Source organism: Corapipo altera, unplaced genomic scaffold (genome assembly GCF_003945725.1).
Source record: "Corapipo altera isolate COAL_440 unplaced genomic scaffold, ASM394572v1 61, whole genome shotgun sequence".
NCBI classification, from domain to species: domain Eukaryota; kingdom Metazoa; phylum Chordata; class Aves; order Passeriformes; family Pipridae; genus Corapipo; species Corapipo altera.
This window is the reverse complement of record NW_020884910.1, coordinates 4,463,188-4,486,170: the sequence shown is the minus strand read 5'-3', so window position 1 is coordinate 4,486,170 and position 22,983 is coordinate 4,463,188. Positions and strand designations below refer to the sequence as shown.

Genomic DNA, 22,983 nt, shown 5'->3' with positions numbered 1-22,983 from the left:
AATTAAGACATGGATTGCTACATAAAGCATGGCATGGCTCTAAGCCACAGTATTGTGTTTTATTGAAAGGCTTCAGGCTGTAGGTTCATGAGTACCTGTGTCCTGCCAGCAGCACTAGGGCCACATGAAAGAAGAAAAGGCCTAGGAGCAACTAAACCTAAGCATTTGTGTTCATTTCAGGGTAGCTTGGGGTTAATGCTCAGAGGCATCTCCTGTTGCCTACCTTATCAGGTATCCTGGGCTTGTGGTCAGGCTGCTGGAGGAGCTGCCCTACAGACAGGAGCAGAGATCACTGAGTTCTTATGTTGCTTGGAAGGAAAGAAGCAGCAGAAAGTAGTTGCAGTTTCTCCCAAACTCAGTAGAGTTTTGGTTTTTTTTTCCCCATACCTATCCACTGTTTAACCATAGCTAGCTCTTTACTAATGGCTGAAGTTAAGTCAGATGGCATCTGAATGGAAGAACTTGCTCTACCATCTCCTTAATTACCTGAGTTAAAGCATCAACTCCTACCATCAGCTGTCACCAGCATCCACAGTTAAATAATTATATGGTTGACACTGTCTTTGACCTTTAATTCCTCTGTGATACTGCCAAAAATGTTTGTTCTCTAGATTCTAGTACAGTTTAGCTTTATGAGGAACGGTTTAAAAGGAAAGTATTTCCTCTGTTATTAACCATAAGTTATTAAACACTGTCAACATACCTTAGAGTGAAACGCTGCTGAAATGTTAGCAATAAGGGAGGTGGTAATACTGCTTAGCAATAAGGGAGGTTGTAAATGTTTGACAAGAATAAATTTCTGCAAGGAACAGTACTGCTTGAAGAAAATAGCTGAATATTCCTAATTCTATGCTATTGCTCGAGGGCACAGAGATGGATGTCTAAAATATTCAATTACCATCCTGCTAGATGAATCTATTTCAAATCCATTCGGAAATTATTTACTACCCTAAAATTATGATTTGAATGTTTAGTTCATTCCCTTGGGATAGAGAGGGAGCTCAAGTTGCTGGGAGGAGAGAGGCTAAAGTAAATAGTTCATTATTTTTAAAAAATAATACTTGCATCCTGCTAACAGTGGGAAGAAAGAACTGAGAGTTTTTACTGACTGACAGTAACTTAGTCACTCTTTTCACACACTGCTTCCTGCCTTTGCCTAAACGTATCTCATCAGTGCACATTTTCAATGCAAGACTTTCCTGGTAGTGAGGTTACCAAAATAAACTTTACTTATCTATGTGAAAGGCCCCAGTGTTTTCTTTTTTTCCCCTGGCTGTTAGTGTATCCAAATTCTAGAGCAGAGCTGCTGTTCCTAATTAACAGCAGTTCTGTCCCCACAGTATGCAGGGGCAGGGCAGTTCTGTGAGCGAAGCAGACACAGTGACCACACACACAATCCTGTTGCTTCACATAGATATATGTATGGGTATAGATATACGGTATATACACATCCACTTTTTTTTGGTTTTTATATATATAAAATAACACCTTGTTTATAAAGCGACATTTAATTGCCACTGGTTCCCTTCCCGCCCCACAAAAACAATAGTATACAAAATATAAAATATTTTAAATATTTATAAACGCCGCAAGAAAAAAATAGAACTGTACGAAAATATTTTTTTTTTTTTTCTGAGGTTCCCTCCCTGCCCTGTGGGAAGAAAAAGAGAAGGGGTACACATTTGGCCGGCCTAGTGTGCCTTGAGTCCATAGTTATTAAGTGGGTAGGAGTATGCCCTGCCTAATACTATCCGGTCCCGGAGGAGCTTAAATAAGACATAATAATTGCAGAAAAGGATGAGGGCCATGGAGAGGGTATGGTTCCACTTCTCTGAGCGCAGCAGGGAGTAGAGCTGGTAGCAAACCACACTGCCTTCAATGAGGATCAGCAGGTTGAGCAGCCGTAATGGACGGTGGAAAAGGAACTGCAGGGAAACAGTTAAAAAGGACAGATTTCTGTAATTTGTTGCAGGGTTAAAGGGAGGAGGGCTATGTATATAATGCTGGCAGGCACCACTGAAGAAGAAATGCTTGTACTCCAGCCACCACCAGCTGCTACTTAGGGAAAACAGAATAAGAGGTGGCATGTAGAAGTGGCATTTTGCTTGAGAAGGGGAGGACAGGCGAGATAACCAATTGGCCTCCTGATGTACTTTCCTGTTTCCCTGAACGATGTTAACTAAAACCCTCTTGGGAATATGCCACTGTCTGATGAGAGAGCTGTGTCACCTTGATGAGAAAACACTCACAAGGCAGCTGTGGTTTCCATCTTGCCCAGAGGTCACTGTAATACTGGAAGGGGAAAACCCCTCTGCTGCTAACAGGTATTTTGTTTAGCAGCAACAGGCTGTCGCGCAGCACTGAACTCTGTTCTCCACGGGCTGCTCTGCTGCAGCTATGTTTGAGCCTCTCCTCCCTCCCACAGTCCTAAGGCATCAAGCAAGAGAAGAGATACTTGCGTAAAAGCGGGCATGGGACACATCTGAAGGCACTGCTACGTTGTAAGGCCCAACTGCTTTATACAGGCATCGGCTCCGTCGCACCAGAACTCCTTGTGGCCATATTGTGTTTTCTGACCAGCTGTGGGGAGAGAATGCCAGAGCTTTAGCATCTGTGCTCCCAGCTCCTTGGATAAGGGTTCACAGGAATGGACTGCATCTTGAAAAATACCAAAGCCTCTGCCACAGGGACATGTCCTAGCTCCTACTGGAAAAGCAGAGAGACGTGATCACAAGCCCATCAAATGGACTCTGAGTAATGTGAACAAATGACTCCCAGTGCAAGAACCTTCATCCACTGCATGGAAGGGGGCCTCCCCCCACCCCTGCACAAGATACTCTCCACTGGCCAAGAAGAATGTCAGCCTTCCTTTTTGGGAAGGAGCCAGCAGTGACTGGAGGAGCTCAGACAGCTCTCTAGAGCAGACGTTTCTGTTTCCAGGGAACAGTAAGGCCAGTAGAATTGCATGGGGAGTGCAGAAGTGTTCTCAGTAGATATGCACTGGTGGTATTTGCTCCTCTACTAGAATGTCTTCTCCTCCCTTTGCGAGGCATGCCAACCCCTCCCCATGCCCACACTCACATGTGCTGTGGAGCATTGCTGTAGGAACCGTGTTCTAGTTTCTGCCACTTTCCAAGGTGGGCGGCTGACCTGTGGAGCAGGTCACAGTACTTGGGAGGCAGCAGCTGAGTGGTGAGCATGACAAAGGCATTGATCCACACCATGATGAGGTGCTCACAGGACCAGCGCATGTCGTAGTACTGGGTGCTCTGCAAAGAGACCAGACAAGAACTTGGCACCACTGTCACAAGACAGACAAAGGAACGACAAGGGACATACTGCGTATGCATCCAGCAGACCCACACCACACGTTACAGGCATGCGCTTTTGGACCAGTGATATCGGAGGGTTACAGCTTAGGAGACACTCAAGACTCCCTTCTCCTTGACCTGAAGGAGAAAGGGCAGGGGATGATGCTGCAGCTGGTGCATCTTCTCCTCCAGGAACAGGTAACAAGGCAGTTTGCTTGTCACAGAACTGCCCCAGGAGCACCAATTGCACCAAGACTGCTACATGGAGCCCTGCCCGTTTTCTGCACCAACAGGAGCTTGTCCAAGTTAAAAAAACGACAGATGAAAATATATAACCCGCACATTGACAAGAGGCTCTTGGGTTTAGCTTGCTGAGCATCCTAGTTGGCTCTAATAGCCTGACCATCAAAGTCTCTGATCCAAGCACTCAAAAGGCAAGATGCTGGATCTGAGACAGGTAACGGCAGGCTCCCTTTTCTAGGAAGAACACAGCTATCCATCTGCCTAGGACAGGGGGTGGGAGAAGGGGAGTTAGTAAGTGGGGTGATGGGACTAGAGGTGCATCACATTTATGGCAATACCTATCTGCCAACCAGGAGCAGTACTAGTGCACTCCGGATGCAGCCATGCTCCGCTATCCGGGCTGCCAAAGGGGAGACAGAGAAAAGGGGAATTAACCAGGAATCTGGCCTGGCAGCAGTTCACACAACAGTCAGAAGGAGACGGCGGGCAGGGGCACAGGGAGAGCCAGACAACAGCTACCTTCACAAAACACAGTGGCAGGAATGCCACGTAGTAGGCACTGAAGAGAGAGTTGAAGAGAACTTCCTTGATCCTGCGGTTGAAGTCTGCTTTTAGGCACTCCACCTCATTGCGGATGAGATCTGGGGAAAGGGGGCAGCTGTGGGTGGGGATAGACGTAGGATTATTGAACTGTTCTCTCAGGGATTCCCACAGAAGCGAGAAGAAATCTTTGACCAGGCTGCTGACAGCTGAAGCCCCATCATCTGCCACCTGGTCCTGTACCAAGTATCCACAGTCTGCAGGTAGAGGCTGTGCTCTGCTGTCCTGGTGGAAGCAGCACAGAGGGACGTAGACACCAAACCTGCCACGAAAGAAAAAACAATGGTTGAAATGACAGCCATCCCAACAGGAAGTGAGGGGCACCTTCTCAACAGATGCTGGCCCTTAGGAGAGTGATACCACATAGGAGCCCTCACTCCAGAAGCTAGTGGCCAACTCTTCTCCACCCTAAAGGGTCAGAGGCTGCAGTTTCAACAACTGGGCAGAGAAGCTTCTTTAAATCCCATTTGTGGAACCAACCATCTCAATGGCTCAGTCTTCAAGTGGCAGTAAAGGCCCCTCACACAAACAGCAACTAAGGCAATTTGCTTCATCAGCTCAGTGCCACCTTCTCGCACCACCCCCCAACCCCTCCTGCCTCCCTTCTAATTTAAGTTGAGGAAACAGACCACAGCCAAGAGCTCTGCTTCCCATGGTGGCTTGGGTGTGTCACACCCAAGCAGCTGTGCTCCCCCTGCCCAGAAGGTGGTGTCACTCACGGGTAGCCCAGGAAGAGAAGGTTGAGAACAGAATGGCTGCGGAAGAGGTTGACCAAAGTCCAGCAGAGCACCCATCCACAGAGGGTGAGCAGCACCAGGCGCACCATGTAGTGAACCACTGATGTCGCACCCACCTGAGAGGCCTGCAAATGGAGAAGAAACACTCAGCAGCCCTGTAACACTGGTGCTAGAAGACAAGCACAAGGGCTACCTGTGGAGGAGCAGCAGGGAGAGGGGTGCCAGGAGGTACTGTAAGAGGGATAGCTGCCCTCTTCCTCCCAGAAGCAGGAAACTGATCGTCTTTCAAAGGTAAATGCCTTTGATTTTATTAATGATTGACAGAATCTAAAAGATTCAAATAATCACAAGTTGTGGGGCATGACTAAAATAGGGCCTTTAAAAAAAAAATTCAGAGCTGCAAAGTAGAAAAACGTTTTTGCTTAAATCCCTTATTGCTCTGATAATAGTCCAGGATAGCCTGAAACCCAATTCCTCCTGCTCTTTCCTTTAGGTCTCAGCATTCTGGAAGGTCACAGTTCTCAGCCAAGGGAAGAGAAGATGGTGCACCCTGGCAATCCCAAAACCAGATTTCCAAGACTCATCTCTATTGGCTGTACAGGCTGCAGTCTAGTGAGGAAGCATCACAGCAAGAAAGCTTGTTCCAGTCTCCAGAGGGGAGAAGGAAACTGAACTATGAAAAGATACAGGGTTAGAGCCAATAGATGGGATGTGCAAGAACTTGCATGGAAGGTTTCAATGCAGAAATTTCAGTCTATGAAAGTTTTATGGAGGATGTGAACACAAATGAAAATGGCAGGAATCAGATGAAAAGAGAACTTTAGAGATCCCATCTTCTCCATTCATCTATTCAACAGGACATAACTGTTCTTTTATTTACCTTTTTTACAACACTGCTTAGTTGCTTAGCCTAGAGTTGTATTAACCATTTCAGTTGTCAAAACTTCCATTTTCCTCAAACTGACTTTTACAAAGGTCTGTTTTGCCTGGTTCTGCTCTCACAAACACAGAGAAGGTCTCAAAATCTGTGGTGACATGACCAGAGTCTGAGTTATTGAGTAACCAGGACTGGAAAAGCAGTTCTACCAGCATTCCTATTTCACTTCAGTGTACTCAGACATCCTCCTCCTGACCTTTCCCCCTCTAATCTCCAGTTCATTATTCCAGTCTTGCCTAACCTCCCTATTTGCCTTTTTGCTACCTGACTTGCAATTCTCTTGGCCACTTCTCTAACACAAGATTGTGCCTGCAAAGATAATAAGCAAGAGGGACCATTTAATCTCCTTCTAGTTGCAGAGGCAACAGAGCTACCCAATACTGCAGGACATGAATGGTCTCCAGGAAAAATCTCCAAGGCAGGGCACCACCAAAGTCTTGGTCCTTTAAATGCAGACTCTTCTGAGGGAAGAAACCCTCCAACTTGCAGAACTTTCTTAGGCCAGGGATGGTCATGTTCTGCAGTAAATACTGCAGGCAGGAGAGGGAACATTGGGAATGTTACCTCAGAGATGAGGGCCCACACCAGCCTCCGTGCCAGCATCACTGTGATGAACGCCGCCAGGTGGTAGTCAATGAGGTGAAAATTCTGAAGGAGGAAAGAAGAAAGGTCTTCACCAGGAAAAGGGACTCTAAAACCACCCAGATGGGGTGGGACTAGAAAACTGGCTGCTGGGGAGTATACTAGGATCTCATGTAAGCATTCCCCTAATCTCTCTATTAGGGATGAGAGAAAAGGGATAAACATTAGAAACACAGGAATGTCTCCAAGAAGCAAGATCTTTTCCACAGGGAGGTTCCTTCCCATGGAGAGATCTGCACAGAAAACAAAACAAATCCACCCTTCAGGCAGGTATTTTTGGGGTCAAAGGGACATCTAGGACCAGAATCCTACTATGGAGAACAGGTTACAGGTTCTCCAGGGAAAAGCCCCTGAGCAACAAGGGCAGCTGAAATGGAGTCCAGAGTGAGCACACCAGCTTACTTTCCCTCTTGGTCTCAAAAATGGTCTGTAGCAACCACTGTTCCCTGATGAAGTGAGAAATGTCATTTTCACAGGTCACAGATCCATATTAGAAGTTTAATGTTGACTCTGGCTGCATCAAGTTAGATACAGTTCTCACAATTTTTCAGTGAAGCCATCAAATATATCCTAGCTAGAACAGTTAGCAGACTCTGAATACTGCTGTTTGGGATTTCAAGGACATTTTGGGTGTAAAAGAATGCTTGAGTTGTGATGGGAACAAACAAATGACTATTAAATCCTTCCAAGGAGGGAGCCCAAAACAGAATGCTTTTACTTCTAAGCAAGCTGCGTCCGACATTGCAGAGCTGAGCTGGAACACCAGCACCACCTGTCGGTACAGGTAACTAAGGAACCACCTCACACTTCCAAGCAGCCCTAAGGACACAATACCAGCTGCAGAGGCTGGCTTCACTCACGCATGCCCACTGACTCAGGTACAGGTCACTGGCAGGTCGCATAGCCTACTGCGCCAGCAAGACTGAAACTGAGGAGACTGGTTGCTTTACATAATCTGAGGATCTAAACCCCTCCCCAACTCTGCTGCTGACCTGCTGTGAGATCCTAATGTAAACTTGCATATCTTCCTTCTTCAGGCTCTGTTGTTTCCACTGGGAAGGGGCACCCACGATAGGAGACAGCTCCTGGAATCTCAAACTCCGTTTCAAACCCTAGGAGCTAGCTAGGCCATGCAAGTATCTGCAAGAAATTTCCCCTGAAGGAGTCCTGCTGATTCCTCTCTCTCATCTGCCATGTATTTTCTCCCCTGTAAAATGGGGGATGACATGGCCCTGGATGATGGGGGTGCATGTGAACTCCCATCCACTCCCTTAATGTCTAATGCTTGGTGATTCCTGGACTGAAGCAGCATGAAAAGCAGCTGTGTAATGAAAAAGCAGGAGTGATGGCACTTGCTGGGGAACTCACCAGTGAGGTGCAGGAAGCAGGGTGATTGTATGGGTACCACCAGACAGTCTTGTAGATGTTGATGTACTGAATGAAGAGGGCTACCAGTAGGTAGATGAAGAACAGGAATTCAAAGAGAAGGCTCCCATCCAACGGCAGTTCAGGGATCCGGCAGTGACGCACAGGCTCTGGAGTAATCAGCGCTGTGATCGGAGGCGCAGAGAGGCTGATGGCACTACCATTCCTGAAGCAGATGGGTATCACTCACTTGGTAAACATTCTACATCATCTCTAACATTTTCCAGGACAGAGTATGCTTGAGGTTGTAAATTGGAGACTGGGCATTACTAGAGGAAAGGTGACAGCAGTCTTGCATTTATACTTCTGACATGAGACTGGTGGTGAGCTTCACCATCTTAGCTCAGACAAAACCCTTATCCAGCATTTTCTCTGGACAACTGATTGAGCTGCCAGAAGTGCTGTGACATGCCCAGCAATATCTGAGTAAACTTGCAGATTGAGGAGCAGAGGTACAGAGGAAAATTCATTGAGGACTCTGTGCCACATCCAGCATTTAATGTTGGCTCTTTCCACCCATCACCAGGACATTACAGTAGCACCCAGCCTCCTTCTCCAGTACTGCAAAGTGCCCACTGTCTTTCTGCTCACAGTTCCTCTTTTTAAAAGAGGGGTAACTAAAAATGGAATGAAGTAGTTCAGCCACTTCCTAGAGGCTGACCTGTCAAGTGTTCTCACACTTCCTTCTTTCCTGGGTTTAAGAGGAGGCTAGGACAACTAAAAGCTCTGGCAGACTGAACTGATGGAGGAAGCTCAGACATAACTATGTTGTGTCTGAAATCAGGATAAGCAAGGACCTAGGCACTGCCTCTATGGTGTCTACAGTTACTTGCTCCTCAAGAACCTCAGACTGTGCCATTTGTTCATCTGTCCCAGACAGAGAAGTCTCTGCAGGCCAAAGCTACATGGCTTGGATTGCTCTAATTTGTAAGAATTAACCTATACTAGGGCCTCTGAATGTAGCAAATAGCTTTTCTACTTTGCCAACTTTTCTATGGAAGGAAGTAACACTGGGCCCTTTCAGTTTTCATATCAAATGTGGAGATCTAAATGTCACTATGTGTTCCTGTTTCAGCCCCCAACTTCCCCAGAAAATGGAGATGATCTTTGCCAACTGTGAGAATTAGTTGAATCTGCAGCCAGCAGGTCCAAAACAGAAGAAGGGCATCCCCTTGCCCTGCCTTTCTGTTATGTGGGAGGAGGAGTCACAGCTGTGCTCTGACATGTCACACTAATTCCCCGTGGCACTGCATGCAAGCAAGAGACAAGGACTCATCATTTGCTAGGACTCATTGCTCTGGGAACTGCTGCAGGAGAGACAAACGGAGCACTGTGCAATTTCCACCCCTGGCTGTTGTGACCACAGCAAGCGCTGAAGGGGGGCTGAGACCACTTCCACAATCCTCCCCATGGGGCTGATTTTACTGCATGAAGTCAAGAGAGGGACCACAGAGGGCGGCATGTGCCATAGCAGAGCTGAGAAGAGAAGCTGGAACAGAGGTTTGTCACACATGACACGTTCCCTCTTGGATGAGTCACCTCCTAATGCCACAGCAGGGGGCTCAAAGTTCCCATCTCCCAGCTCCTCGCTTTCACCACGAAGCCACCCTCCTGCGCAGAGTTCAGAGTGGATCAAGTCCCTTGTTTTTAGTGCTGTCCAAGCCACAAGGGTCTCAACGCCCCCACCCCTTTGTCCTCACCTGTTTCTCAAACCAGTACCGTTTCCGCAGCTCCCGCCAACCAGCGTCTGGAGAGAAGGCAAAGCTGAACGGCTTAGCTGTTGCCGGCTGGGTCCCCTCCTTCCACCGGGCATGACCAGGAACCAGTCCGCTTCCAGTGCCTCCGGCAGGCTGTGCCCCGAGACCCAGACAACGATCCACAAGCCTTCCCAAGTCTGCAAAGGAGGTAGAAACATTAGTTAAGGTGCAAACTGCTGTTCACGTAGTTCACACTGCAGCCAAGCAAATTCATGCAAAGCGAAGTTACTCTCATACACTCAGAGCCCTGTGGGACAGCCATCACCACCCTAAAACACTGTGCCATTTCAGTGGCACCAGATCAGCCTCTGCTTGCACATGGAGAATGAACACCACTGACACTGTGTCTTTAAAAAGGGGCTGCTTGAATCAGCCATCAGTGACTACTAGCACTTCCTGCTGGCTAGAAAGCACCACTGAGCATCTGCAGTGCTGGAGGCAACACAACTGTGTGTTTCATTTCAAAAGCAAGCCTGGGAAGAGCCCTCTCCATGTTGTGGTGGAGCTAATAGAGCTTCACAGGTCTTTTTAACCATCCAACACGTTACTTCACAGGCTCTGATGCTGTTGGGTAATTTAGATGCCCTCTGGCAGAGGTCTAAACAGACAGGCTGGTCTCCATGAAGGTAGCTGCATGGTTCAGCTCTCTTCCATGCTAAGATCTCCTGACTGACATAAAGGTAGAGGGTCCATTTAAAAGTAGTTTTAGTTAGCAGAGTAGTGCAGCAAAACACACGTTATGCATCCACTTCAAATGCATGTATAGGTGTTCACATGACCCAGCCCTTCAAAGAAAAATAATTTAATAGTAAGCTTACAAATATTTATTTTTTTTTAATGACACATTTAAATCTATCAGTTCCTTAAAATTAATTAGTACGAGAGAGGCTGGGCAACTCAGAATATCAGTAACAGTGGTGGATTCTCTGGCACACCCTTTATCACTTCCCTTACAGTTTTGCTTCTGTTTCATTGGTCTCCCACATGACACTGCAAGGATTTCAGCAGTCAGGTAAGTTTCTGATGGCTAGCAGACATAAGGAAGTGAGGGACTGAACTGGAGTGTAAATCTGCAAGTCACTCCAAGCACATGTGCTGTACAGAAACAAGACACTGAGCGAGCATCTCACTCCAAGGACTTTGGTGTATCTGTGAGTCCGGAGACTAATCAGCTGCCCTTTTGGAAAAATATCATACCCAGAACCAACCCAAGGTCCAAAAAAGGACCCACACCTTCTGGGAAGCTCTAGATCTAGCTTTGAAATCTACAGATGGAACCTATCATCTATTTATAATTCAGTTATCACCTCCTTTAAAATCATGAGAAATCGCGGCTGGCAGAAATGCCAGGAAGTTTCCTCAGTGAGTCACACCACTGTCGCCATGAACACAGTGTGCAGGAGAATTACTCTAAAAAACCTCCCTCAAAGAATTATCCTTTGTATTAAAATTCCCCATCCTTCATCTCTACTGTAATAACCAACTGTTGTGGTTGAAACTAGGATACCAATTATCAAATTTTCAACAAAAGTCCAAGATGTTTCAAAAGATGAATGCTTTCCACATATCAACATGAAGATCACTTGCAAAAAAAAAACAACAACACCCAAATCCAAAAACCCAAACCAAAACAACAAAACCTCAACAAAAAACAGAGATCCTGGGGATGGGGGGGGGGGGGGAGAGAAAAGGAAAAGGAGATGTGAAAATGCATGAAAGGAAAGCAAACATTGGGCAATTTGGGTTTGGAGGAAAATAATGTATTTTGGCAGACTTTAAAACTCTCATTATAATTCCAATGACAACACAACAGAGAATTGAAGCCTTCCTTACCTTTCTAGTCAAGACTCTAAAGCTTTCAGACAATTTTCTCTAGGATGTTCTAGAGTTTTATTTGGGAATATTTCTATGTCAGGAATTAAATATAAACAGAAGAAAATTCTCCTGCATGCACAAGATGAGCAGGGGTGGCAACAAACAATGCTGAATTCACTTAGGGCATCCAGACTTTTGATAAGCAGCTAAAGTGAAGGAAAAAAAATGAGCAAAACCTCTAAAAAGGAACAAACTTGAAAGACATTTTAAGCCAAATTTAACTACTACAGGGACTGTGAAAGCTAAAACAACTGGTCTAATTCAATCTACAGGATATTTATGATAATGGATGCAATATGTTGGTGGTCTAATTAGTGCTATTAACAGTGGAAGGTATTTTATGCCACATTCAATAATTAATGTAAATAATTTAACAGGTCTCATTAGTATCATCCCATTAGTATGCCTCACACACTCTCCAATGCAGGCACTTGGACACTAAGGAATTGCACTTCTACCCTCTGGTTTTGCAAACCAGTAAAATGCAGGGTTTCTACCAGTAAAACAGACTGCCTGTGGAAAGCAGCCCTCCTTAACATCAGTGCACATATTTTAAATGCACTTGAATAAGCCCTTTCACAGTGATCCATGAACATATAGACTGAGCAGTTCCTCAATCAAACTTTAAATAACTTTTACTTCACTTGAGTTAGATCAAATTAGGTAGGCGTCTGTTAGAGCAAAATCTGCCTAAGAACCATTCCTTTTTTGTTTGCCTTTGTTTTGTAAAACTTGCCACACAAAACTGAAGCTCCACAGATAAAGCTAAACAAAGCAGTGAGATTACAGATCAGTTTGACTCTAAGTCTGCTTTTTTTGGCCTTGAACCAATCAACAGCTTTCATTTTTGAGGAGAGAGGCACGGGGAAAAGCATTTTTATACCTTTCGATTAATAAACAAAGGCATGATTCTACTTTGAAAAATATGTGAACAAGAAAAAAAGTGTCCATAACCCTTTATTTCAACAGATAAGATTCCTGTGCGCATCTGAGTCATATTAAGTATTAATGAAGTCTACAGGCTCCCTTCTCTGTTTGCAGTACCCACCCCATCAGCGATCTTATTTTATATAGTCATGCAGAAAAAGTGAGTAATGAAAGATAAAAGCTCTTCCTGACAGGCCTCTTTAGTCTATTAATATGATTCCACATTGTTCTTTCCAGTTCACCTCAAAAAATTAGTCTCATACCTGTAGTCCCTTCATCCTCAAATACTCAGAACTGAAACCACCCATATTCCAAGATCTCCTCTCTCAGGCAGATGTGGGCATCATAAAAACAGACAAGCAGGATCTGGGGACCAGCTACAGAACAACAGGCAGTGGGTGAAGGGATTGGGTGTGGGTATGGACAGCTCTTGGTCCTAGGACAGCCCATGCTCTTTCATATGTGACATAGTTATAATAAGATCCAGAAATAGGGCACAAGACCCTCTGATTTCCAATTCTTCCTTTCAGAACCACAGCAAAGGACCACTTGGTCATTTTGTTTCTCAGCACCAACACCCCTCCTGCCCATCAGCTCCCCTGCTATCCTGCTGAGGCAGGATCAAGGCAGGCAAGAGCTACAGCTGTGTGCAAGGCTTTACTGATAAAGAGCTAGGCAGACGAATTAGCCTCCAGTTCAGAGGTGAAGCAGCATGCAGCCCTGTCCTGCTCCCCAGGGACCATCACTCAGAATCATGTTCCTGCATCAGCAGCTGCCCAAACAGCTCTTTCAAGAGGCAAATCAGGAGAGAGTCAGTGACTCATCAGAATGGAAAGTCTGCCTGGTTCCCCATCTCTTTGCCGCAAACGCTACAATGCTCAGCCAGTTATTTTGATGGCGTTAACATTTTTTAATCGGAGAAAACTCTGAGCCTCCAGTCCCTCGGGAAGCTCACTGCACCAAGGCATACGAACTCTCAGAGGCTGGAAAACTTTCAAGAGGCTCTTCTTGGCTCCACAAGACCTACAAGCAGATACTCTCAAGAGCAGAAAAGGAAATGTGACCATCCTCACTTGCGGCAATGTGGCTCAAGAAGACCACAGGTCTCTCATTGCAACTCTCCATCTCGATTAAAGCAGCCCTTTCCAGCTGGGTCAGCATGTGACATCTGGGGGTGAAGCAACACATCGCCTCTGTGGTGAGTGAGGGAGCTCTGCCTGCCTCCTCCTCAGCTACACACATGCTCCCAGTAAGACTTTCCATTCTGGGTGTCCGTGCTTCATGGAAACACACCTGCCACCTGTGCAGTGTTCCCTCGCAGGGAACTGCAGCAGGTCACCCCCACAACATGGCTGCAGAGCACCGACACAAAGCACAGTCTGTCTCTGAAACTGAAACAAGCAATGTAAAAAGGTCTCTTGGTTACTAATGTCCTCAATTCAAGTTGCTGTAGGTGGTCAACCTAATCCCAAACTTGCATTTGTCCAGCAATCCTAATGTCTTTGCAAATTATCAGCTGATCTACCTTATAGACAAGTTTTCTTTTGAACTTTGAACACTGAGAGTCCCAGTTACTACAGGTTATTTTTATTTCCTTTTAGTGTGAACCATATATTGATTTATTTAAATTAAAAATAATAATAATTTGAAAAACCCAACAAAACAAAAAAAATTCCCACCCATTTTGACAGCTGGAAAAACTGAGACACAAAGCTGGTAACCAAATTCACCCAACATAATGCCAAAAAGAAAAAAACAATCCTAAGAGAGCCTGGGAACAGCGATGGTAGAACCCAAGCACCCTCACATCTGACACACCGAAAGCTAAGAAGCTGCAAAACTTCTGTGGAAGCCCTAACTTGGTCTGGGAATAAAATAAGCATTTGGTTGTTGTGAGGGAGGAAACAACCTACAGGTTATCAGATGGAAAGCTAAATATTTGGCTTGTGCAGAGCTGCCCCAGTGCTAAGTCAACACAACCTTTCAACTCAGGCTGGCTCCAAAGGCACACACCCGCCACCTGGCCTAGAGCTGGGAGGCAAAACCGGTTAGGACGGAGGTCTCCAAGTCGGCATATTTTCCAAGTCCTCATGCCATACACAGCAATGGATTCAGAGGGAGATTTGGTAGAGAGAGACAGAAACCCCCCTGAAGTGCAGCTCAGACTCCATCAAACAGGACAAGAGCGAGTAGTGAATCACCACTGTCAGGTGATGCACCAGCAAGACTAATTTTCACTCCATGACTAAGAATCAAGAACCTCCTCTGTAATAACAAAACCAACTCATCAAGACCAGGTCAGTGTAGGCTTTTCTGATGCAGCACAACTCTGGCTAAAGAGGCTCCATCTAACAGTCCTCTACACACACACCAAAACTGAATGGTGAAAGTAGCAAGAAAAAGGCAAGAATTCACAAATGGCATATAACAGTGTATGACATTTCAGGCATCTTCAGCAAAGAAGGCTAGAGCTGAGAAGACAGGTAAGTGGGGAAACTAAGAGTTCTAGCTAAAGACAAGGTGAAGGCAGCATCTGCCATTCGTAGCTGCTGCAGCACTTCAAATACCCACAGACAAAAATGGGAGCAGGAAAGAAAAGTTTTCCAGGAAAAGCCTCTCAAGATTAAAGTGCAGTAAGCTGAGTCAGCTCATTTTGTAGATGTGCTCTTTAAGGTTAGGACATAGATTTAAGTTCTTAATACTCTAGACCAAGCAAATTATCCAAGAGACTGAAAGAGCAATTTTTAAAAATGGAGGAGGATTTCCAACCCAAATCCTATACATTGCTTAAAATCCCCTCGAAGACCTTACTTCAGGAGGTGCAAGGACGAAATTTCCAGAGGTATGCAGGCGACAGGATCCTCTTCAGAATACAGGTGAGTTCAAGTCTTTGTGAATTGGAGGAAAGAAGATAAACACACTCAGCACTCTTAATGAACCTCTGGCGAGTATGAGAACAAAGCCACAATTCCTGAAGTAATAAAATAATATTACCTTATAACTATATAATTACCTTGTGCAACAAACTGCTGCAGGAGGTTAAAGCAAAGAGCTTAGGAAGACTTTAATGAATGACTGTAATCATTTTATGAATGAACACAAGTGAATTTATATTCCAAAAGAAACTGAAAAAAAACCAAAACCAACCCACAACACAAGATCCTCAGGGCTCAGCAGCTACAACTGGCCAATAACACTCCTCACCAAGACAACACTATTACAGTTAGCAAGACATTAACATTTTCTTTGGCTTCTTCTGATGTATACAGCAACACTCACAGCCAAATACAGGATCTGGGAATAAAGAAAGCATTGGCTTGTTCTCGCGTGAGAACAAGACAGAATTGCAAAGTTGAGCTTTTCCAGCAGCAAAGGGAAATGCAGGCCTGACGAGCTGGGTCATGGTTTATTTTGGTCCTACAGTTCCCATGCTTTTAAGTCGTGTGGGGAAAGAGACAGCAAGTCCAGCCTCATCCAGAGTAAGAGGCCCAAACTAAAGAGCTGGCAGGAATTACCGAGCTAGACCCACAGTTCTCTGCGTATGTAACAAGACAAAAGTTTTAAGCTCCAATTCCTTGTGCATATTACTGATAGAAACAGAAGTTCTGTTTAGAAGGGGCCACTGGCTGGGAAGTAATGCTAAATCACAAGGGCAATGTTTTAGCAGACACAACACAGGCAAGGTTATCAAAGCCCTTAATACAAGTTTATCAACACACACTCCTAAGTACATCTTGCACCAAAGCTCTTCAGTAAACATTACGCACAGCCATGGCTCTGCTAAAACACAGCCACAGATCACCCTCTGTTACACTGTGCCATGTACAGTAACTGGGAAAGGAGGGGAATTTTAGGTATGGCCACTGAACTTTTTTTCCAAGTTATCAGGGCAAATGCACAACAACAGGTCACTCCTGAAGGGGGTGAAGAAAGAAAATAGAAAAAGATAAAAGATGCTCTTGCTTTAAGAGCCCATCTTAACATTTCCAGTCAAGTAAGCCAGCAAAATATGCATTCTCCTCCCAACCTTGAACACATACACACACCCTAGTGGCCTGAGTACAGGCTAGGACCTCATTTGCTTTTTAATCTCTCCTCTTCAACTGACTTCCAGGGAACTTGTTTTACAAATCTTGTCAGACCTCAATTTCCTTATCCCGAACAGGATAAACTGTTCAGCAAGTATTTCTCCTCCCAGGGGTCTCTGTTCTTAGTAGTGATTATTTTTTACAGTATTATTTTAGCGCTTTAGACAAGCTTTTTTAAAAACAAACAGAAGCAGCTTTCCTGCTGGTTTTGTTTCTCTGCCAATCCCTATGTTTAATTTAGTGGAGATCAGCCACGATGACAAATCATGGGGAGTCACTAAGATTTTTCTATTTTGTCCTCAAATAGCTAAAAATAAGGCAGGCATCTGCCATCTGTAGCAATGAGTTTGAAGGCATGAAGTAGAAAGGCACGAAGTAGAAAGTTAAAAGCCGCTTCCTTAAGCTTTACTCCAAATCATTGCACTGGGATTCACAGCAGAAAGTATTGGTGCAACAAGAGTTTGCATATCTCTAACACTGTGGAAAAGCAAAATTATTGCAGGGAATTCTAAATAAATTGTAATTTGCATAAATCATAATTTTGCATTAAAATATAAACCACATTTGAGAATGCATCAACTCTCCCCTGGCTTGCCTCTTTAACAAGAGGTACGGGTAATACACAAGTTCCCCACAAAACAGCAGGTCTTTAACTCAACTTCCATGACTCTGGCAGGCAGCACTCAAGAACCTTGTATGACCGTTTACAGATCAACTAATCCAGTAGATTGGGAAAATGCAATAGGATACATTAATTAATTATACTAAGACTAATTCACCTGTCTGAATCTAGATACTCTCTCCCTTATTTGTATTTATGGGTCACAGATGTCTACTGACATTTTTGCTTTAAACCAACCATTCCAAACTGCCTGCACTGTTAGACAGTAGGGCTCTCCTGACCGGCTTGCAAAATACCCACTTCCCACCAGAAGTCTCGTTTTCTGCTTGCAACACCCAAAAAACTCTAAAAAAGGTTGGAAATAACTCTCCGATGACCACACTCCACAAAGACAGGCACAAAATCTTTCAGGGGAGTTTATGATGGCTCATGAGAGATTTTCCCAAGTCATACAGCTCCTGGAGATTCACCTCTCATTTTAAAAATCCACTGGCTAAAAGCAATGCCACTTACCTAACTGTGGTAGGGTTAGAAATAAATGGACTAAAGTTCTGATTCACACAGAAGACCTACTGTCATTAGGTGAATAAAGAAGAGGAGAGAACCAACTTCATGGCACCATCCATTACCAGGACAGGCCAAACTCTGCAGTCAGAGAGCAGGTTAAGGAGATGGCAGAGGGAAGGGATCACTGAAAGAAGAGGAAGGTCAGTTGTTGTAATATCGTATCTTCCTTATGGCTTCTTGTGTATATGCTAGCACTGCATTAAGATCAAACTGGTTTAGTTCTTCAACAGAATGGCAGTGCAAGGAGAACAAAAACTGGGCCTCAGAAAGGAAAATATACATAACAGAGTATCATACTGCACAGTTAACTATGACAGATTGAGTAATACCAAAGATCCCAAGCATTTAAGTAGGTTCTGCAAGCCAAATTCAATCCTTCTCTGTATGTCTCAGTCCATAAACATGCTAGGACATAAATTTTCACAATGGAAAAACAAAAGAATTGTCAGAAATGGAAAATATTTTTACGACCAAATGTTCTAACAACAAACAAATTCAGCCAAATCTCTAACTTATTTTCAATAATGCTAAAGAGCACGTACATCTGTGTATTGACAAACTGTATTTTCTTTAAATGCAGAGTATGAACCCAACCCCTCCAACTCAAGAATTTCACACCGGTAAACTAAAACTGAACCACATGATTGTAACTGCCAAAAGAAAATTATTCCAGGATTTCATGATTCTGAGGCACAGGGAAATCACTGAAACTGAGAAGTAGGATGGTCTCAGAATCAGTATTGGCTTGTTGCTTTCCATCATATCCATCTTTAGGAGCTGTAACTCTATGGAGTAGTACTGAGTGGCCCAACTGGCTTCTGAACTGAATGCTCATGGAAACTGGAAGCCATCTTAAACATTTCTAGCACATATGCTTTTGCTGTATTTTCAAACATTCAGATTTGATGCCCACGGAAGGAAAAGAAGTGTTAGTTTTATGATATCCAGGCTTGAGTTGCCCAGATCAATTTGCATTACAGACCCTTTCAGAGCAGGATTTGTGTTCAGCACTGCTCAGCTTCAAAACTAGCAAAAAGGTGTGGGGTTTCCCCTTCAAATACTATATACAATGTGATTCTTTCTCTAAAATTTCAGAACAAAAAGTACTGGCTGAAGAACGCACAGACAAAAAAAGTGATTAGGCCTGTCTGCTTTTGAGTAATACATAAAAGTATATCCATACTGGCCATGTTACATCAGCACAAACATTGCTAATATAGGCAGGCTGCTAAGATGAGAATAGTTTTATTTCCTTAGCTACTGCATCCCTGTAAGGAAAATAATTCAGCAAGGTGCTAACCTGTACATTCCAAGAAGTTTTTAAAAGAATTTATCTTACAAGCAGAATAGAAACATATCCTGCTAAAGTAGAAAGCAAAATGTTTTATCCCCATTTTACAGCCAGAGAGACTGTAAAAAAATAAAAATAAAAAGGCCTGCAAAAATAAAAGGCCTGTCTTTTCTATATTAGTAATGTTTTTGAATGTTCAGGTTGAGGCAATATAGACACCTCTGTCAGTAGGTGTGTGGATATCCAGAGCTTCTGATAATCAGGTCTCAAATGCTTGCAAGTTACCATGTCTGCAAAGAGACAGCCAGCAATGAGATGTACAGGAGGCATGGAGGTGTTTTATTGTCTTGAAATCAGGAGTACACATCACACTGGGTACAGTGTCAATGATATTACCTGAGCTTCTCTGTTCTTCCATATAAATCAGACCTGGATGACATTCCCACCTGACATCCTGGTTTGTACTGCAAAACCCAAGTCAAAGATGTTCAAGAACAGAAACAAGGAGTAGCTGCATCTACACCTAAAGAACTTTCAGTCAGGTAAGGGACAACAAGGAGCAGGTGAAGTTTCAGCCCAACTCCCAGAGTGGTCAGCATTGCCTGGCTACCACTTTGGCATCTGTGGGCCCAGATTTTACCAGCAGAGTATCATCCGACTGCAATGCCAAGCACCTCGGCTAAAGCAGCGTGCACATCAAAAAGGGGCAGCTGGAAGGAGAAATGAGTATAAGAAACACTCCAACTGGAATGCCGGGAGGTGAGCAAAGGAGCAGACTGCGGGTTAAAGGGCTGATGTTTTCTGCTTTCAGTATCCTGTAAGACCGGAGCTGAGCCATTCCAGTCCCATCCCTGTACTACCGTAACCCTCTCCCAGAAAATCTCTTCTGGTCACAATGAGTTTACAGACAGAAGGGATTGTTATAGAAGGGATGCCTTGTCTCCAAAAACTTCATAACTCACCACTTTGTAACACAGACATCTCATTTCTTCCCTTACAGTTGTAACAGATACCAGTGACAGTAGGGGCCCCTTATTCACAATAAAAAGCATGCATGAGAGCAATCACAGATTGCAAACAAAGCTGCCTCTGTTTCTGCTATACATTCACATGTTAAAATGATGCTGGAGTAGCAAAGGAACTGCCTCATGTAAAAAGGAAAATCATCGGACCAACTGCTACCCTACAAAACGGAGGATGATTGATACACTGTTTTCTGAGTGGTACAAAAAAAGAACAGGGATAGAAATGTGCATCCACATGCATTCTGGAAACGGTACCTTATGGTGGGTTGAATTTGCCTGGACTTACAGAGGATTGCCTCAGCTCTCATCTTCCACAAAACAGTGCCCTTGCCTCCCTTCTTTGCAGGACTGATTACACAGGGACAGCGCTTTAAAAGCACACCTACCCGTGACCCCAGACTAACTTTCTCGCGTTTAATCCCCAGCCCTCCTACCACGGAGCACCCGGCTCTCCGCAGCGTGCGCAGACCTCCCGCTTTAACCCTGGAACAGCAGGAAACGTCTGAAAAGAGAAGACCGGCACCAAGTGCCGTAACGTACCAGCAGGACGGAACAAAGCCGGCAGAAGCCTCCCCACCACACACACACACACGTACACGTACACACACATACACACGAAGTTTCTGTCGGGCAGCACCGCAGCCTGCGGGGGCTCCGGCGGTCCCAGCCCGCCTCCCGGCTGTGTCGCCGGGGCTGTCCCGGAGCGGGGCTGCCCTGAGGGAGCGGCGGAGCCTGTACTCACACATCCAAGCGCGGGCGGCGGCGCGGCTCGGACATCAGCCGGCAGCGGGGTCCCCGACGGCAAGCCCCGGCCCCCGTAGCCCCCGGACCGCCCCGGGGGGATGAGGCTACGGCTGCGGCGGTGGGAGCCCCGCGGAGCGCCCCTCCTCCCGCCGGGCAGACCCACCTCGCCGCTGCCCCGCGGCGGGGCAGGGGCAGGAGCAGGAGCAAGGGAAGGGAGAGGACGGGAAGAGGAGGCGGGCGGGCTCGGCCTCGGCGCCCCGGCGCGGCCCTGCACAGCGCCTGCTGCCCGGGAGACGTGGCAGTGAGGGCTGATGCTCTCATCACACGGCGACAGCGGCGGCGGCCCCCGGCGGCCGCGGCCGGCCCAGGGAGGGCAGGAGCCGCGGGGCGGGGCGGCGGCCGCGCCGCGCCGCCATCTTGGTGGTGGCAGCGGGGCCGCCCGAGTGTGCTGCTGCCGGCCTGGCCGGGCTGCTGGGGTTTCGGGGTCTCCTCGGGAGCTGCTCCGTCTCCTTGTTTGCTCTGGAATCACAAGTAGAAATAGAGCCAGAAAGCTCCACACAGAATCATAAGCACAGAATCAGTTACTTTGGAAAAGACTTCTGAGATCAGTCCAACCTATGACCAAACACCACCACGTCACCTCGACCACTGAGAGCCACATACAGTCTTTCTTCAAACACTTCGAGGGACAGTTATTCCACCACCTCCCTGGGCAGTCCATTTCCAATGTCTAATCAACCTTTATGTGAAGAAATTCCTCCTAATGTCCAAGCTAAACCTCTCCTGGCACAGTTTATGACTTATATCCTTTCAACCTGACGCTAGTTGCCTGGAAGAAGAGCCTGACCCCCATTTGGCTACAACCTCCTTTCAGGTAATTGTAGAAAGCAATAAGGTCCCCCTTGAGCCTCCTTTTCTCCAGGCGAAACAACCCCAGCTCCCTCAGCCACTTCTCATGGCGCTTGTGCTCCAGACTCTTCATCAGTTTCACTGCCCTTCTCTGGACAGGCTTCAGCACCTCAGTGTCTTTCTTGAAGTGAGGAGTCCAGAACTGCACGCAGTATTCGAGGTGTGGCCACGTTTTGCACCATGAGATGCCAAAAAAAACCCCTAAAAAGCCAGAATTAACTGCTTCATTACAGTCAGCACATCTATTTATCCTATGTCCGAACATCAGAAGCTGAAAAGCCCAGCTGCCACTGCCACCATCAGCCAACCACATTAGAAGGTACACACAGGTACCCAGGACAGCTTTGGGGCACTGGGAGCCCCTGGGAAGAGCCAGCAGCCGGGAAGGACATTGGGTGATGTCTGCAATAGTCACCTCGCAGCAGCAAATAGACAAAGGTTGGAGAGGGCTGGCAAGAATGCTCTCCCAGGGAGCAAGAGGAAATACTGGAGAAAAAAAGTAATCTTGCTCGTGAGCAATAGCCACTTCTGGGTGGGGATGCACCACTTAAATGTTTATCCTGAGAACCTGGCAACTTGGGCTAGGCAAGACTATGACAAATGGGACAGAGCTGGCCAGACCAACCCTCGCTGCTGCTGTCATGTGTAACCCCAGCAAGTAGCTAAGTACCACGCAGATGCTCACTCCCTCCCCCATGGTGGGATGGGGAGGAGAACTGGAAAAAGGTAAAACCTGCAGGTTTAGATAGAGCAGTTTAATAACTGAAATAAAGTAAAATCTACTAATAATAATAATTGTAATGAAATAAAACATAACAAACAGAGAGAGAGAAATATAATTCAAGGGAGAAAAAAACCCACAACAGTGATGCATAACACAGTTGCTCACCACACACAGACCACTGCCCAGCCTGACCCCAAGCAGCAAGTGGCCCCTCCTGGCCAGCTCCCCTCAGTTGATATATGGGGCATGACATTCTATGGTACAGAATATCCCTTTGGCCAGTTCAGGTCATCTTCCTGGCTATGCTCTCTCACGATTTCTTGTGCACTCGCTGGTGGAGCATGGGAAACTGAAAAGTCCTTGATTTAGGGTAAGCACTACTTAGGGACATAGGAAACATAGGTGAGTTATCAATGTTATTCTCCTCCTGGATAAAAGTCACAGCACTGTACCAGCTATTAGGAAGAATATTAACTCCATCCCACCTGAAACCAGCACAGTATCCACCCCTTATTCTACACAATTTACACCATGCCTAGCTTCCACACTTTCAAATACC

At 45.7% G+C, this 22,983-nt stretch overlaps 1 protein-coding gene across 2 annotated transcripts; it reads right to left on the bottom strand.

Moving 5' to 3' along the window:
- Nucleotides 1-1,489: 1,489 nt before the first annotated feature.
- Nucleotides 1,490-21,097, bottom strand: TMEM39A (transmembrane protein 39A). Of its 2 annotated transcripts, XM_027653502.1 has the most exons (9): nucleotides 20,790-21,096; nucleotides 9,596-9,789; nucleotides 7,839-8,061; nucleotides 6,393-6,476; nucleotides 4,874-5,016; nucleotides 4,074-4,416; nucleotides 3,082-3,269; nucleotides 2,460-2,580; nucleotides 1,490-1,925 (listed from the first exon to the last, which is right to left on the bottom strand). In XM_027653502.1, the coding sequence occupies exons 2-9, from the start codon at nucleotides 9,706-9,708 to the stop codon at nucleotides 1,692-1,694; spliced, it is 1,449 nt and encodes a 482-aa protein (XP_027509303.1). In that variant the 5' UTR covers nucleotides 9,709-9,789; nucleotides 20,790-21,096; the 3' UTR covers nucleotides 1,490-1,691. The 2 variants fall into 2 exon arrangements, with proteins under 2 accessions (XP_027509303.1, XP_027509304.1); XM_027653503.1 differs by lacking the exons at nucleotides 6,393-6,476; nucleotides 7,839-8,061 and having other exon boundaries at nucleotides 20,790-21,097.
- Nucleotides 21,098-22,983: the final 1,886 nt, after the last annotated feature.

Coding starts and splice junctions, on each gene's coding strand:
- TMEM39A (XM_027653502.1), bottom strand. CDS start 9,708: ATGCCCGGTGGAAGGAGGGGACCCAGCCGGCAACAGCTAAGCCGTTCA. Junction 6,477..7,838: donor CTGCTTCCTGCACCTCACTG/GTGAGTTCCCCA, acceptor TTCCTCCTTCAG/AATTTTCACCTCATTGACTA. Junction 2,581..3,081: donor AGCAATGCTCCACAGCACAT/GTGAGTGTGGGC, acceptor CTCTCCCCACAG/CTGGTCAGAAAACACAATAT.